A 15,531-nucleotide genomic window follows, 5' to 3' on the forward strand; every position below is an offset into this window, starting at 1 on the left:
TGGGTTTGCGGCTGAGGACAAAGACTCTTGAGAGTCCCTTGGACTGCAAGATCAAGCCAGTCAATCCTAAAGGAAGTCAATCCTGAATATTCATTGGAAGGACTGAAGCTGAAGCTCCAATACTTTGGCCACCGGCTGCGAAGAGCCAAAGAGCCGACTCATTAGAAAAGACCCCGATGCTGGGAGAGATTCAAGGCAGGAGAAGAAGGGGACGACAGAGGACGAGATGGTTGGATGGCATCACTGACTCGATGGACACGAGTTTGAGCAAGCTCCGGGAGATGGTGAAGGACAGGGAAGCCTGGTGTGCTTCAGTCCATGGGGTCGCAAAGAGTCCGACACGACTGAGCGACTGAACAAGGACAAAGGATGCGGTAGACGTCCCCATTGGGACTGTGGCCGATGGACCGCCAGAGGGCGCACCAAGCATGTCTCCACGTCCCCGGGCGCCCCGCGGCCGCGCGCGCTCCGCAGGGCTCCGGGGCCAGACAGCTCCCTCCCTGCCGGCCTCCGCCCCGCCCGCCGCCAGGGGGCGCCGCAGGCTGCCCGGCGGCTCGGCTCGCCGTCCGGGAGCGCCAGCGCGGGCGAGCGGCGGAGGCCGGCCAGGCGGCGGCCATGGACCGCTTCGTGTGGACCAGCGGCCTCCTGGAGATCAACGAGACGCTGGTGATCCAGCAGCGGGGGGTGCGCATCTACGACGGCGAGGAGAAGGTAGGGCGGCGGCCGGCCGGGCCTCGCTCTGCGACCCCAGCTCCCCGGCTGGCCTCGCCGATCGGCGCCGCCCCCGCTGTCCACGCCCGCCCGGCGCCGGGCTCCGGCCCGACTCGGGAACGGCTCCCGGGGGGAGCGCGCGGGCGGCGCCCCTCTCCCAGCCCGGGCAGAGACCCCCGCTCCGGGCGGCACGGCGGACGCGGGCAGGGAACCCCGAGTCCTCGCCCCCGATCGCGCCGGGCAGGCCGGTTCCGCCTTTGTCCCGAGGCCGCCGGGTCCTGCGCTCCCGAACTGGGCGTGGCTTCGGGCGCCGGGACCTGGGGGAACCCGGCGAACAGGGCGGTCCTGGCCGGAGCGGGAGCGGGGCGAACCGAAAGGATTTCCGAAGAGAAAAGCCCGCCTCTCCTGGGACGCCTCGGCCAGAGGCTCTGTGTGTGTTGATTGCTCGTGGTCCGGGAGAGACGTTGGAAAGGAGGTTTGATTGTTTTGTCGAGTGATGGAACAGGCCGTGCCTGGTAATCCAAACGTAAACCATAAAGAGCTGTGTTTGCAGATGGCAAGGAGAAATATTACCTGTGTTTCACGGACACGTTAACATTCACTGAAGACTACCATCATACTACGAACGATCATCCTGTTCTGAATGAAATGTATGAGCTGGAATTAGGGGGGAAAAATTGTTTATCAGCATTTTTAGTTTCCAGAAGTTTTCACTTGCTACCTTGTCCTTCCTTGCAGTTTCCTTAGAGAGAAACTTCCTCCTGTACTTTGGAACTCGTTGCCTGACCCAGAGCTTTTCCTGTCTGTACTTGAGAGTAGCTTGAGGCCTCCTTCCTTCCAGGGCGGGGCTTACACAGCCACCCGAGGCACCGCTGACATGCCTGGGGACCCCGGTGCCCTGCCTCCTCGAGGGCATTTTTGCATGTTTCCATTATTGGGTCGAGCGAGATCTTTTCTTTTGTTTGGACTTAGAAACTCTGTTTCGGAGAAGGCAATGGCACCCCACTCCAGTACTCTTGCTTGGAAAATCCCATGGACGGAGGAGCCTGGTGGGCTGCAGTCCATGGGGTCGCTAAGAGTCCAACACGACTGAGCGACTTCCCTTTCGCTTTTCACTTTCCTGCATTGGAGAAGGAAATGGCAACCCACTCTAGTGTTCTTGCCTGGAGACTCCCAGGGACGGGGGAGCCTGGTGGGCTGCCGTCTATGGGGTCGCACAGAGTCGGACACGACTGAAGCGACTTAGCAGCAGCAGCAGCAGATACTGTTTGCTGGCTTCCTCCGTGGCTCAGCTGGTTAAGAATTCGCCTGCTAAGGCAGGAAACATGGGTTCAAGCCCTGAGTCAGGAAGATTCCCCCAGAGAAGGGAATGGCTACCCTCTCCAGTATTCTTGCCTTGGAGGATCCCATGGACAGAGGAGCCTGGTGGGCTACAGTCCCTGGGGTCGAAGAGGCGGACACGGGTTATGGAACTAAACAACAGCTCTTTTTACTGCTTCAGTACTTTTATGAACTTGATCTCAAATTGGGTTTGCATCTTTTGCTTGGCATGATTAGATAAATGTCTTTGTTTTTGTAAACCAAGGTTCCACATTTGGAACTGTGGTGACTGGGAAGCTTAATCAACGTCCTCTTCCTCAGGGAATTGGAACTTCCCCACACAACTGGTTTTCAAACACAGCTCCAAAGTCACCCTCTGACAGCAGTCTTGCTTTTGCAGATCACCACAGTGTTGGTCTACCGTAATTCCAATATGCAAATTAGAGACATCTTGGCTAACACAATATATAATATCTTTAAAACAATAAAAAATCAAAACTATTAGTAGTTGGATATGAAAAAAAAACCATTGCTGAATCAGCAAATTTTAGTTTTTCCTTTATTTGTATTTCTGCTTGTTTTCGGGACAAGTATAGATATCAGAGGATTAAGAAAAAAGTTATGGGAAAAATTTAGTTGAGCCTTTTAAGTCAATTCTTTTTTTAAAAAATAACCAATTCTTGTTACTGAAGTATAGTTAATTTACAATGCTGTGTCAGTTTCAGGTACGCAGCAAAGTGATTCAATTGTTATATTACAGGTTATTTATTGTTGTTCAGTTGCTCAGTCATGTGAGACTCTGTGACCCCATGGACTGCAGCATTCGAGGCCTCCCTGTCCTTCACCGTCTCCCAGAGTTTGCTCAAATTCGTATCCATTGAGTCGATGATGCCATCCACCCATCTCATCCTCTTGTCGCCCGCTTCTCCTGCCCTCAATCTTTCCCAGCATCAGGGTCTTTTCCAATGAAGTTATTATGAGATATATAGTTCTCTGTGCTATACAGTAGGTCCTTGTTGTTAGTCAAGAATTTGTGGCTGTTCTGCAAGCTGGGGGTGCTGCGGGGCGGGCTGTACGGGTCTTGGAATTGAAGCAGAGCTCTAAGGCACTGTGGACCCCAGGCCAGATCTACTCAGTCACTGCTGAGCCTTCTCCAGTATCACCTAAGGCCAAACTGAGTCCCAGAGGCAGTCTTGTGTCCTGGCTTCCTTGCTCTGCTGGAAGGTGTCCAGATGGCCTGTGGTCTGAGGACTCCAGGAAGCTGCGCATCAGCTTCCATATGTGAGCAGGAGCCCTTTCAGAATCTCTCACTTGCCCCCTCGTCTCAGCACCGCAGTGCAGACCTCCCAGCCTTCTCAGCTTTGCACTCAACCCATTCCCCCAGCCAGCAGGCTCAGGGCTAAGACCAGTGGGTGCTCTCTATTCAACCTTGTATCTTCTGGCTCTTTGTGAGTGTGAAATACATTAAGGCAAGCACACCTTGAATAGACATAGTACCTACTATGTGCCAGAAGCTTTTCATAATTTAATCATCTCAGTGGGCATATGAGGTGACTGTTTTACTGAATGAGGAGAGAAGTCTCAGAGGTAACAGTTTGCCTAAGATCCGCTGAAGTAGATGACCAGAAACGTGGGTGCTCAGTTGAGTCCAACTCGTTGAGACGCTATGGACCGTAAGTGGCCAGGCTCCTCTGTCCATGGGATTTCTCAGGCAAGAATACTGGAGTGGGTTGCCATTTCCTTCTCCAGGGGATCTTCCCGACCCAGGGATTGAACCTGGGCTACCACAGAGCCAGGGGTTAAATCTCTGCTGATCAGATTCCCAGAGCCTGTGCTCTGTTCACAGTGCTGGAGCGCTTCACAGCACAGCAGTCACCAGTGGCAGCCCCTTCCTGTCCTAATGAGTGTCTTCCACATGCAGTGTGTTTACGAAAGAGTGTCTCCTCTGCAAATGGGGACGCCGAGACCTTCCGTGGGTGGTTGGGAAAACTGCAGCCTGTCCAAGGTCACACAGTTGGTGATGGTGGAGCCAGACCATTGCTCTTCCCACCGCCCAGGTGCCTTTTGCTTGTTTATACAGGCACAGTTTTCACGGGCTCCTTATGACCGGATAATGTGTTGTTTTCGTAAGCGTTGTAGACAGGTCATTTGTTTCAGTTCACAGAGGCGTCTGTTAGCCTCAGCTAATTTAAAAAGTAATGTAAGAAGGTTAGTGGTGTGTAAGGTGGCAAGTTGCCAGCTTATACTAGAAGATTTAGAAAATGTATTTTCTTAAGCTGGCTATTTCACTTTTTTAGGAATTTCAGGTCAGTTCAGTTGCTCAGTTGTGTCCGACTCTTTGCGACCCCATGGACTACAGCATGCCAGCCTTCTCTGTCCATCACCAACTCCTGAAATTTGCTCAGACTCATGTCCATGGAATCGGTGATGTCATCCAACCATCTCATCCTCTGTCATCCCCGTCTCCTCCTGCCTTCAGTCTTTCCCAGCATCAAGGTCTTTTCCAATGAGTCAGTTCTTTGCATCAGATGGCCAAAGTATTGGAGTTTCAGCTTCAGCATCAGTCCTTCCAGTGAATATTCAGAACTGGTTTCCTTCAGGATTGACTGGTTTGATCTTCCTAAATTTTAGGAATTTACCCTTGGGAAATAGTCAGGGATGCATAAAACTATAAAAACTATAATGAAATGCACATGTGCATATCAGCAATATTATATGTATAGATAGATATAGACATATCTCTCTCTGTATATATATAGATATACATAGGCTTTCCAGGTGGCGCTAGTGGTTAAGAACCCACCTGCCAATGCAAGAGTTCGATCCCTGGGTTGGGAAGTTCCCCTGGAAGAGGGCATGGCAACCCACTCCAGTATTCTTGCCTGGAGAATCCTATGGACAGAGGAGCCTGGCGGGCTACAGTCCACTGGGTCACAAAGAGTCAGACATGACTGAAGCAACTTACACAGCACATAGCATATATATATAATTTATTATTCTGCAATATAGGGAAAAATTGGAGGCAATCTGAATGTCCACTATGGGGCTTGGTTAATTAAATATGACATGCCCTAACCAGCTTGAGGAATGACTAACAGTAGGCTGCTAAGTGAAAAAAGCAAGTTATAAAATTATAAATATCATGGCCTCATTTTAAATTTATATCCACACATCCTAGCTGGTCTAATTATGAATGATTTCATTTTTGTTTTCAGACTTAAAAATTTTTTTTCAACAGCATATTACTTTTATGACAGAGAAATGTTAAAACAGTAAGAGCTTATTCAGCGAATGCCTAAGTTATTTTAACTACTAACTTTTAAGTAGTTGAAATTATTCTAGCTCTGAGTGGTAAGCACAAACCAGCCTAAACTTGTCTGTGGGCTTGAGCTTGTAATCCCTTGCAATCCCTGCAGCCAACGATTATTACACAATGTCTTCACTGAGGGCAGCAACGCTTTATGCATTGCGTGTGCACATTGTTCCCCCCATAGCAATGAAACGTCCTCTGGCTTCAGCTTTCAACTCGCAGCCTGATGCTTGGATTCCAGACAGATAAGGTGCAGTTTCTTAATCAGGACTATTAGGCAGTTATGCTGTGTAACGTGGCATCAGGTACTCTCAAGCTGACAAAATACTTGCTTCTGGGAAAAGGCAGTCTTACTCATTGGCAAAAAAGAGATTTTTGAAAATAGCTTGAACTCAATCATTTGGTTTTGTGTATGCCACATTAGCCAAAACATTCGTAGCCAGACCAAAATAGGTGCCAGGAATGAGTATGTGTTACTTCAGATGTTACTTCTCTGAGGTGCTGGAGTGCTTGGTGGAGTAATCTCCCTCAGAGTGTCTTCAGCCAGGCAGTGCAGGTTTCTTCCCATGCATGCTTGTTAACTGTATTATTTAAAGTCGCCAGTGTTAAGATATTAGTAATGCAATCAGTCGGAGAAGGCAATGGCACCCGACTCCAGTACTCTTGCCTGGAGAATCCCATGGACGGAGGAGCCTGGTAGGCTGCAGTCTATGGGGTCGCTAAGACTCGGACACGACTGAGCAACTTCACTTTCCCTTTTCACTTTCATGCATTGGAGAAGGAAATGGCAACCCACTCCAGTGTTCTTGCCTGGAGGATCCCAGGGACGGGGGAGCCTGGTGGGCTGCCGTCTATGGGGTGGCACAGAGTCGGACACGACTGAAGCGACTTAGCAGCAGCAGCACCAATATAGTCAGTGTTACTCTTAGAAAATAATTTTTTAACACTCATGTTAAAAAGTATTGGTTATGTATTAGGAAAAGCCCCTGGTGGCTCAGATGGTCAAAAATCTGCCTGCAGTGCAGAAGACCCAGGTTTGATCCCTAGGTTGGAAAGATCCCCTGGAGAAGGCAATGGCAACTCACGCCAGTATTCTTGCCTGGAGAATTCCATGTATTAGAAAAGGACTTCTGACAAAAAGAGTATTTCTGCTTATGTTTGACTTAATAAAAAATAATTTATATACATTTCAGAGTTGCATGAAGTCATATATACCTGTAAAAAATTCCTTTGTCTTTTCTTATTGAATAAAGTTGTTTAAAGATGGGTAAGCTGAAAGAAGTAGCTTGAGATAGTCGGCATTCCTTACCCATGAACAGTTCCTTTTGGCACGCTCTGTCTGTGTGATTGTGCACGTGTGTGTCTACCATGCCGTGTGTGTGTTGCTTCCTTCTTTATTAATAGCAAGAGTATCTTGTAATATATTGTCAAGTGCCTACATAAGTACATTTATGTATATTTTTACTTAAGAATGATATATAATAATGTTCTAATTGGTTATTTCAGAGAAGGCAGTGGCACCCCACTCCAGCACTCTTGCCTGGAAAATCCCATGGGCAGAGGAGCCTGGTGGGCTGCAGTCCATGGGGTCGCTAAGAGTCCAACACGACTGAGCGACTCCACTTTCACTTTCCACTTTCATACATTGGAGGAGGAAATGGCAACCCACTCCAGTATTCTTGCCTGGAGAATCCCAGGGACGGGGGAGCCTGGTGGGCTGCCGTCGATGGGGTCGCACAGATTCGGACACGACTGAAGTGACTTAGCAGTAGCAGTACCAATTGGTTATTTACTTGATATACATTTTTAACCACATTATTTTAAACTCAAAAGAATTATTATTTGTAATAATCTGGACCCTTACTAAAATCCTTTCCTTTGAGTTTCTATTTTATAAATAAGATCAAGCTTGTATCTTTTGCTCTTCAAAAGGATATGAGCGTGTCCTACTTATGGCCAGTTCTACTCTCTAGCAATTAGAGTGAATAGAAGCTTCCGATGTATTTCTTGCTTTGGACACAAATGAAGAGGTTTGGCTTTTCAGTCTTTTGGGGTTCTAACTCCACAATTTGCTTATTTATGTAATTTACAGTGTATATCAAGAACCCACCCTGTACGTGTTGCTTAGTCACTCAGTCGAGTCCGACTTTGCAAAATACTTCCAGTGCGTAGTAACAAATCATGAAGATTAAAAGTTTGGTTCTAAAGACCTAGCTGGCTTTTTTTGTGATTGTATTATAGTTTTTAAAAACATTTTAACATTTGTATTTTGCACAAATGACACGATTCCATGATAAAAAATAAAAAAGTTATAAGTCTCCCTCCCATCCTAGGAGGGAGACTTTGTCCCCCAATGTCCCCTCAGAAGTCACCAGTGCTTCATTCTAGAGTTACGCGTTTGTGTCATACACAGGTGTTCATGTAAAATACAGTCTTTTCCCTTTTAAAGTATCAACTTATACTATGCATACAAAGTTCTGACACTTTGGTTTTTTCACTTAATCTATGTAGAGAATTTACCATATTTCATTAATTCTAAATGTACATTCCCCTCAACCCCCTCCCCCCCCACACACATACATTTTAACAACTCTGGAAGCCAGATTATCTTATAATTAATGGCATCTTGCTGCTGCTGCTGCTGCTGCTAAGTCGCTTCAGTCGTGTCTGACTCTGTGCGACCCCATAGACGGCAGCCCACCAGGCTCCTCCGTCCATGGGATTTTCCAGGCAAGAGTACTGGAGTGGGGTGCCATTGCCTTCTCTGAATGACATCTTAGATTTTATCAAATACAATAAATACATAAAGAGTCTCCTCATTCTTTTTAATGACTAACTTGTCATTCCTTGTGTGGATGTACATTTCCCTGGTGATGGACATTTAAATTGTTTCCTATCTTTTGCTTTTAAAAAACAGCAACGAGTACATGTGTAAATTCATCAGTGGGATACATTTCTAGAAGGACATTGATTGGATCAAAGGGTTGGTGTATTTATATTTTTGATAGATGACAATACACTGCCCTCCAGCAATATGTGTAAATGCTTATTTCCCCAACTTGTCAGCAGCTCAGTGTTACCGAACTTTTGAACTTCTGCCAGTCTCATGGATGAAAAGGGTAGCCTGGTGTTCTCTCAATTCGCCTTTTTCTTATCATCAGTGAGGTTAACCATCAGTTAAGCAGAGAAGGCAATGGCAACCCACTCCAGTACTCTTGCCTGGAAAATCCCATGGACGAAGGAGCCTGGTAGGCTGCAGTCCATGGGGTTGCTAACAGTCGGGCACGACTGAACGACTCCACTTTCCCTTTTCACTTTCACTCATTGGAGAAGGAAATGGCAACCCACTCCAGTGTTCTTGCCTGGAGAATCCCAGGGCCGGGGGAGCCTGGTGGGCTGCCGTCTGTGGGGTCGCACAGAGTCGGACACGACTGAAGTGACTGAGCAGCAGCAGCAGCAGCAATGTGTTTGAGTCATTTGTAGTTCCTTTTCTGTGAACTTTCTGTTAATAGTCTTTGCCCATTTGTCTAATGGATTATAGACATTTTCTTACTGATTTGTAAGAGTATTTTATATATTAAGGAGACGTACATGTTTGTCTCTGATGTGAGTTACAACTATTTCTTCCAGTCTGCCATCTTTGCTCTTGATGATTTTTGCCATGAAGAATGTGTGTGTGTGTGTGTGTGTGTAGCTGAATTGTTCCATCTTTTCCTCTAATGCTTATGGATTTACTGTTTTTCTTAGAAAGATTCTCTCCCCTCCGAAGTGATTTCAAAAATTCTCTTATGATTTTTCTAGCTTTTATAATTTTTAACTCAAATAATTTTATACTTTTAGAAATAAATTTTCAATCTTTAAACTCTGTCCAGAATTTATTTTGGTGCATTGTATCAGGTATAAATCCTACTATGCTTTTTTTTTGGTCCCTGCTGAGCAACCCAAGTTGAATCTCCACCCTTTATTGAATCTCCGTCCATATTTACTTTGCATGTGTTTGTGTCTTTTTCTGGATTTTCTTGTTATTTAAAAACCATTAAAAAAATTTATATGAGTGTTATACACCTTCAGTCTCATGGTAAAAATTCAATCAATAGTGAGATATATGGGTTTGGAAAAGGGCCCTTTGCTTCCCTTTCTTCCATTCCTTCATACTTTTTCTGAGATAATATTAACAGATCATTGAGTATTGATCCCATTTAGACCTTTTTCTACTATTTATCTGTGTTCATAGTACATGTACACATCTATCTATCTGTCTGTTTATAGATATACCTCACACGTAGTTTGAGAAATATGAAGTTTATTGATATTTATATCTATCTGTCTATTTGTCTAATTACATTATATGCAGTATCCTTTGGTTGCTTTCTTCCCCTCTCATCCTATGTCTTAGAGTTTCATGATAGTTTATATAGCTCCACCTCATCATTCTTTTTCATCTCTGCTTGGATTTCATAGTATGAATGTATCACTCCTGATTTAGCCACTCCCCTACTGCTACATAGCTAGGTGGTTTGCAATTTTTTTTCCTAATTTTAGCAAGGCTTATGAAGTGTGTAGCATTGTTTCTCTCTGACTTATGACAAACTGAATTCTAAAATGTTCATGTGATTGACTTACTATCGGGCAGTTCTTGGGGAAGAAAATCTGGACCATGTTGTGTGAAATGTTATTAATATTTTGTGATGATCTTGTTTTTCTAGATAAAATTTGATCCCGGGACCCTCCTTCTTAGTACTCACCGTCTAATTTGGAGAGATCAGAAGAATCATGTACGTTTGAATTATTTGCATCAGTTCTAGGTTTTAAGTTACTAATTTCTTTCATTTTTTCTTTCTGGCAAAGCTATAAGTGGATGCGATAAAGTTTTGCTTTCCGATGTCAGGAGAATGTGTCCCATGGTCTCTCTCAATGGGGTACAGAAGGAGGAGTTAAGGTCTAGCCTCTCATTCAACCCTGAAACCAGAAGAGTTTTTCTCTGAAAATCACTGTACAGAGAGTTGTGGAGAGTCCTGGATTTTAAGCCCAAATCAGATCCTCCCCAAAATTCGAGTGTCCCCACCAGTCAGCAGTCCTTAAAGCAACCCAGTCTCCCTGATTGTTGTTGAGAAACAGGAGGAGGATGCCTGCTGCCAAGGGCATGCTTCCACCTAGACTTTGAGGGGAACCGCCTCTGGGTCACTCAGCAAGAGGAGAGACCCCCTCCCGCCCCATTTCTGCATTTCTAGGAGGAGAGGACTCAGTTATAGTATAGACCTGACATCTTTATTTCAAAGAGTTTTAACTTGAAAGTGTGTGTGTGTGTGTGTGTGTGTATCTGTGTGTAAGTTTCTGTCTTGTAAAAGAAGCAACACAGCATGGCTCCCAACCCCATGAAATTTTAGTTCTACAGGTAAACTATCCATTGTACTGAGGCTCTTGGAAAGGTCACTAACCACTGCAAATTCTGTCTCTTTTTGCCCTGCAAGAACCAATCTTTCCCCCCTTGGTGGTAATACTGCCCTTGTTGATAATGCATACCTCAGAACTGGTAATTCGCCTAATTCTTTCTTTTCAAAGAAATAAACATTCAAGAAAGACATCTTTTTTTGGAGGGGTAGCTGTCCTCAAGCCATATATTTATAAATTATTCTTAGTATAATTTTTTTGATTATCCTGGAAGGAAGCTAATATGGCTATCATTAGACCTGTTCAATGGCCAGTCATTCATAATGAAAGGAAAAGTCATCGCAGAACTTTATTCCTGTTTCTAGTTGATCATAAGTTTCTCAACTTGCCACACACCCCATAAATTTATAAAACAAGGATTTCTGAGGAATCTTATGGGTCCTGTTTTCTCTTGATTCCCTCCCAGGAATGCTGCATGGCCATTCCTCTTTCCCAAATTGTGTTCATTGAAGAACAGGCAGCTGGAATTGGAAAAAGGTAAGGTCTGTATATGACAGTCTTTATGCACAAAAGCATCTCCGGTCAAGCCATCCTCATTACCGTGGTGGTGTCGTCAGTCAGTCATGGCCTGACAGCCTATGTGTGAGTGAATCTGTTGGCTGTGTTTACCTTGAGACAGTATTGTTCTGCGGGAATAGAGAAATAGGAAAGGAAGGTTAAGAGGCATAAACTTCTAGTTACAAAATAACTGAGTCATGAGAATGAAAGGGACGGTGTGGGGAATATAGTAAAAAATTAGGTCATCTCTTTGTATGGTGTCATATAATAGGCAGACTCCTGAGTAGCTCAAAGGGTAAAGAGTTTGCTTGCAATGTGGGAGACCTGGGTTCGATCCTTGGACCAGGAGGATCCCTGGAAAAGGGCATGGTAACCCCTCCAGTGTTCTTGCCTGGAGAATTCCGTGGACAGAGCCTGGCGGGCTACAGTCTACGGGGTGGCAAAGAGTTGGACACAACTGAGCAAGTTTCACTTTCATATAATAACTAGACTTATCATGGGGTGGTTTTGAAATGTATAGAAACATCAAACCTGTCTGTTGTGTAACAGAAACTAACATAGTGTTGGAGGTCAGTTTTACTTCAACTAAATTCATGGAAAAAGAGATCAGATTTGTGGTTGCCAGAGGTGGGGCAGAGAGGGAAGGGAAAATTGGATGAAAGTGGTCAAAAGGCACAGACTTCCAGTAATAAGATAAATAAGCAATAGGGATGTGATGTACGACATGATGAATGTAATTACCACTGCTGTACACTATATATGAGAGGTGTTGAGAGTAAATCCCAAGAGTTCTCCTCACAAGGGCAAAAAAAAAATTTTTTTTTCTATTTAATTTTGTATTGGATGTTCACTGAATTTACTCTGGTAATTGTTTCATGATGTGTGTAACTCAAATCATTATGCTCCACACCTTCAACTTCCAGGGTTGTATGTCAGTTATATCTCAAAACTGGGGGAAAATATCTATGTTTACAAAAAGATGTTATTGTACTTTAAACTCATTGATAAATGGAAGTCATTCTTAAAGCGTGAATCAAGTACTAAGGTTGTTGTAGTATCCTCAGGTCATAGTAAATAAGTGTGGGTCAGCTGTCATTGAATGTATTTTCAGACAGTTGAATCATTTTTTTTTTTACCCTGACAGATGGCTTGCAGGATCTTAGTTCCTTGACCAGGGATTGAACCCAGGCCCCTGGCAGTGAAAGTGCAGAGTCCCAGCCACTGGACCACCAGGGAGCTCCCCTGACATTTGCTTTTACACATCTCTGTATCTCTCATGGTCACCTGATGCGAAGAGCTGATTCCTTGGAAAAGACCCTGATGCTGGAAAAGATTGAAGGCAGGAAGAGAAGGGGATGAGATGAGATGGTTAGATAGCATCACTGACCCAATGGACACGAGTTTGAGCAAACTCTGGGAGATGGTGGCAGACAGAGGATCCTGGCATGGTGCAAACTATGGAGACACAAGGAGTCTGGCATGACTTAATGACTGAGCAACAATAACATCTCTACTTCAGTACTTAAGATCAGAAGTGACCCATCTGAGAAAAGTGCCTGACTTTACTCCTAATTCTAGTTGACCATAACTTTCTCAGCTTCAACTTTTTCAGGCATCAGTGTTGAATGCTGCTGCTAAGTCACTTCAGTCGTGTCCGACTCAGTGCGACCCCATAGATGGCAGCCCAGCAGGCTCCCCTGTCCCTGGGATTCTCCAGGCAAGAACACTGGAGTGGGTTGCCATTTCCTTCTCCAATGCATGAAAGCGAAAAGTGAAAGTGAAGTCCCTCAGTCGTGTCCGACTCTTAGGGACCCCATGGACTGCAGACCAGGCTCCTCCATCCATGGGATTCTCCAGGCAAGAGGACTAGAGTGGGGTGCCACTGAATAGAGCGTCACAAGAGTTATTGTCCAAACTGGGACATTTATTAGAATAATAGGGGACTCTACTTATCATTAGATCATGCAAGTATAAAAAACAGGACTGTCCCCAAGCAAACCAGGAGATGTAGTCACCCTGGTTTAAAGCCACAGGTTAAAATGTTTCTGTTTATTCAAGTATATAAGACATTTTGGCTTAAATATACTTGGGTGCATGTAATTGAGGACAACTTGGCAAACAAATATTGCTGGTAAGGAGTTTTTCCCCTACCTGGGCTTATCTTTAGCTTTCATGTAGTCAGATCCTGCAATCAAAGAACGGGTCCCTCAGCAGCAAGAGCACAGGATCATAACCATGGGACTGGCAGGGGATTTCCAGCATGACTCTTTTTTATGCTGACTTTGTTTACACTTCATTTAGTATCATCTTTTAGCTCTTCATTGAGTTTCCTTTGAAAAGTCCTGATAGTTAGGGCTCCAGGTTTTTCCGTTTTAAAGGTTGTATGGTACGTGTGCTCACTCCTAACTGATCCTAATTGTCACAGTTTGTTTCATTTCAAACAGTCTTGGGATTCTGCTGACACGGTTTTATTTGCTCGCTTCACTTAAAGATAGTCCCCAAGAAGGAACCCATGGAGAGTCTGTCCACGCCTAGCCCCAGTTCACTAACCAAACCATTTGTGACATCAAGGAGGCCTCACACGTGGTTGTTCAATTTTAGGGTGATATTTAGGCAGCTCTATGGATCTAAACAAAGTAATTCTGTGTAATCGGTACATCCCTTGTGTTGGCCCAAAAGTTCATTCGGGTTTTTCTAGAAGATGTTATAGGAAAACTCGAACGAACATTGTGGCCAACCCAATATAATGTGGTCATAGAGAAAAAAGGTCTAAGCTAGGTATGCAAGATCCTTTGAGGTTTTCAGTTTTGTTCATGTTGATAGGAGATTGTTTATTGAGCTGGTTGGGGGGAAAAAGACATAGAACTGAACAAATACAGTGGTGTTTTTAATGGCCTAGAAGATAGCAGTTGTCATAAAGATCATAGCAGTTTGTGATCCTGGGGCAGCAGCGTTTTGAGAATTGTTTTTGCTGCAGGATATCTCTCTAAATCATGTCATTGGCTGAGTGGCATTTTCCAAAAATGACACTGTGGAATGTTAGTTTTGGATGGAGTTTTAATAAAATGTCAGCTGGCCAGTTTTACGCAGATAAGTTTTCACATTTTGTTTTCAAATGAGTACGGTCGTATGCCTTGGCAGAGATAATCGGCCCCCCTAGTCACCTTTGGAGATGACGGGATGGAAAACCTGATTGTCAACCAGCGTCATAAACCACCCCATTTCTGCAAGTTTATTTTGAACTGATTTCTTAAAACCACATTTTTATTTAATCTATAGAGCTGGTAACTTGAATTTTTTGGTGCACAGCGTATACATTTTAAGTAGAGAGATTTTTGAGAGGTTCATTAATACTGAATTGATACAGACTTTAAAAGGATTCCTTTCAGGATGTTCTTTGTTTCTACGTGAATTTTTTAAGTGATCTGAAATACATTAAAAGTTACAAAAATAGAATTAGTGTGTGTTTTTTTTTTTTTTTTGCTGCACTGGGTCTCCGTTGCTGCATGTGGGCTTTCTCTAGCTGGGGTGAGTGGGGGCTTCTCGTTGCGGTGACTTCTCTTGTTGCAGAGCGCAGGCTCCAGGGCATGTGGCCTTCGGTAGCTGGTGCTCCTAGGCTCTCGAGCGCAGGCTCAGTAGTTGTGGTGCGTGGGCTTAGTTGCTCTGTGGCATGTGAAATCTTCCCGGACCGGGGATCAAACCCGTATCCCCTTAGTTGCATGGTGGATTCTGAGCCACTGGACCACCCAGGAAGCTGCCAAATTAGTGATTCTTAAAAGGCAATTAAATACATTCCATCTGCTCTTTCTTCAGTGCGAAAATAGTGGTTCATCTTCACCCAGCTGCTTCTAACAAAGAACCTGGCCCCTTCCAGAGCAGTAAGAACTCCTACATCAAGCTCTCCTTCAAGGAACATGGCCAGATTGAGGTAAGTCTCCTTATGAATAAAACTGAACTAGAAAAGTGCATTTGTATGAATTCTGGTTGTTGTTTGTTTAGAGGGTGGAAGGCAGTATTGCTCAACGTACCAGTTTTCACCATAAGTTTCCAATAAAATTTTTATCATCGCTTAAACCTGATCAGTGAAGAATATGAAGTTTAGGTTTCAGTGGGAACAGGAAGCAGGAGGATGTGGGAACAGGAAAGATCAGAGGCTGGAAATGAGCAAAGTCGTGGCTCTAGGTGACTAGTGAAGTGTTCGGTGCTGTTGTTTGTTTGGATGAAGGGACAGAGGATGATAC

General features: G+C 44.5%; 1 protein-coding gene across 1 annotated transcript in view; it reads left to right on the plus strand.

Moving 5' to 3' along the window:
- Positions 1-542: 542 nt before the first annotated feature.
- Positions 543-15,531, plus strand: part of VPS36 (vacuolar protein sorting 36 homolog) — a 32,220-nt gene continuing 17,231 nt past the window's right edge. The window contains exons 1-4 of the mRNA XM_040267010.1: positions 543-711; positions 10,048-10,116; positions 11,199-11,269; positions 15,104-15,218. Coding sequence (XP_040122944.1) covers positions 616-711; positions 10,048-10,116; positions 11,199-11,269; positions 15,104-15,218 — 351 coding nt within the window. The 5' untranslated portion in view covers positions 543-615. The remainder of the gene's footprint in view (positions 712-10,047; positions 10,117-11,198; positions 11,270-15,103; positions 15,219-15,531) is intronic.

Source organism: Oryx dammah, unplaced genomic scaffold (assembly GCF_014754425.2).
Source record: "Oryx dammah isolate SB20612 unplaced genomic scaffold, SCBI_Odam_1.1 HiC_scaffold_24, whole genome shotgun sequence".
Lineage (NCBI taxonomy): Eukaryota > Metazoa > Chordata > Mammalia > Artiodactyla > Bovidae > Oryx > Oryx dammah.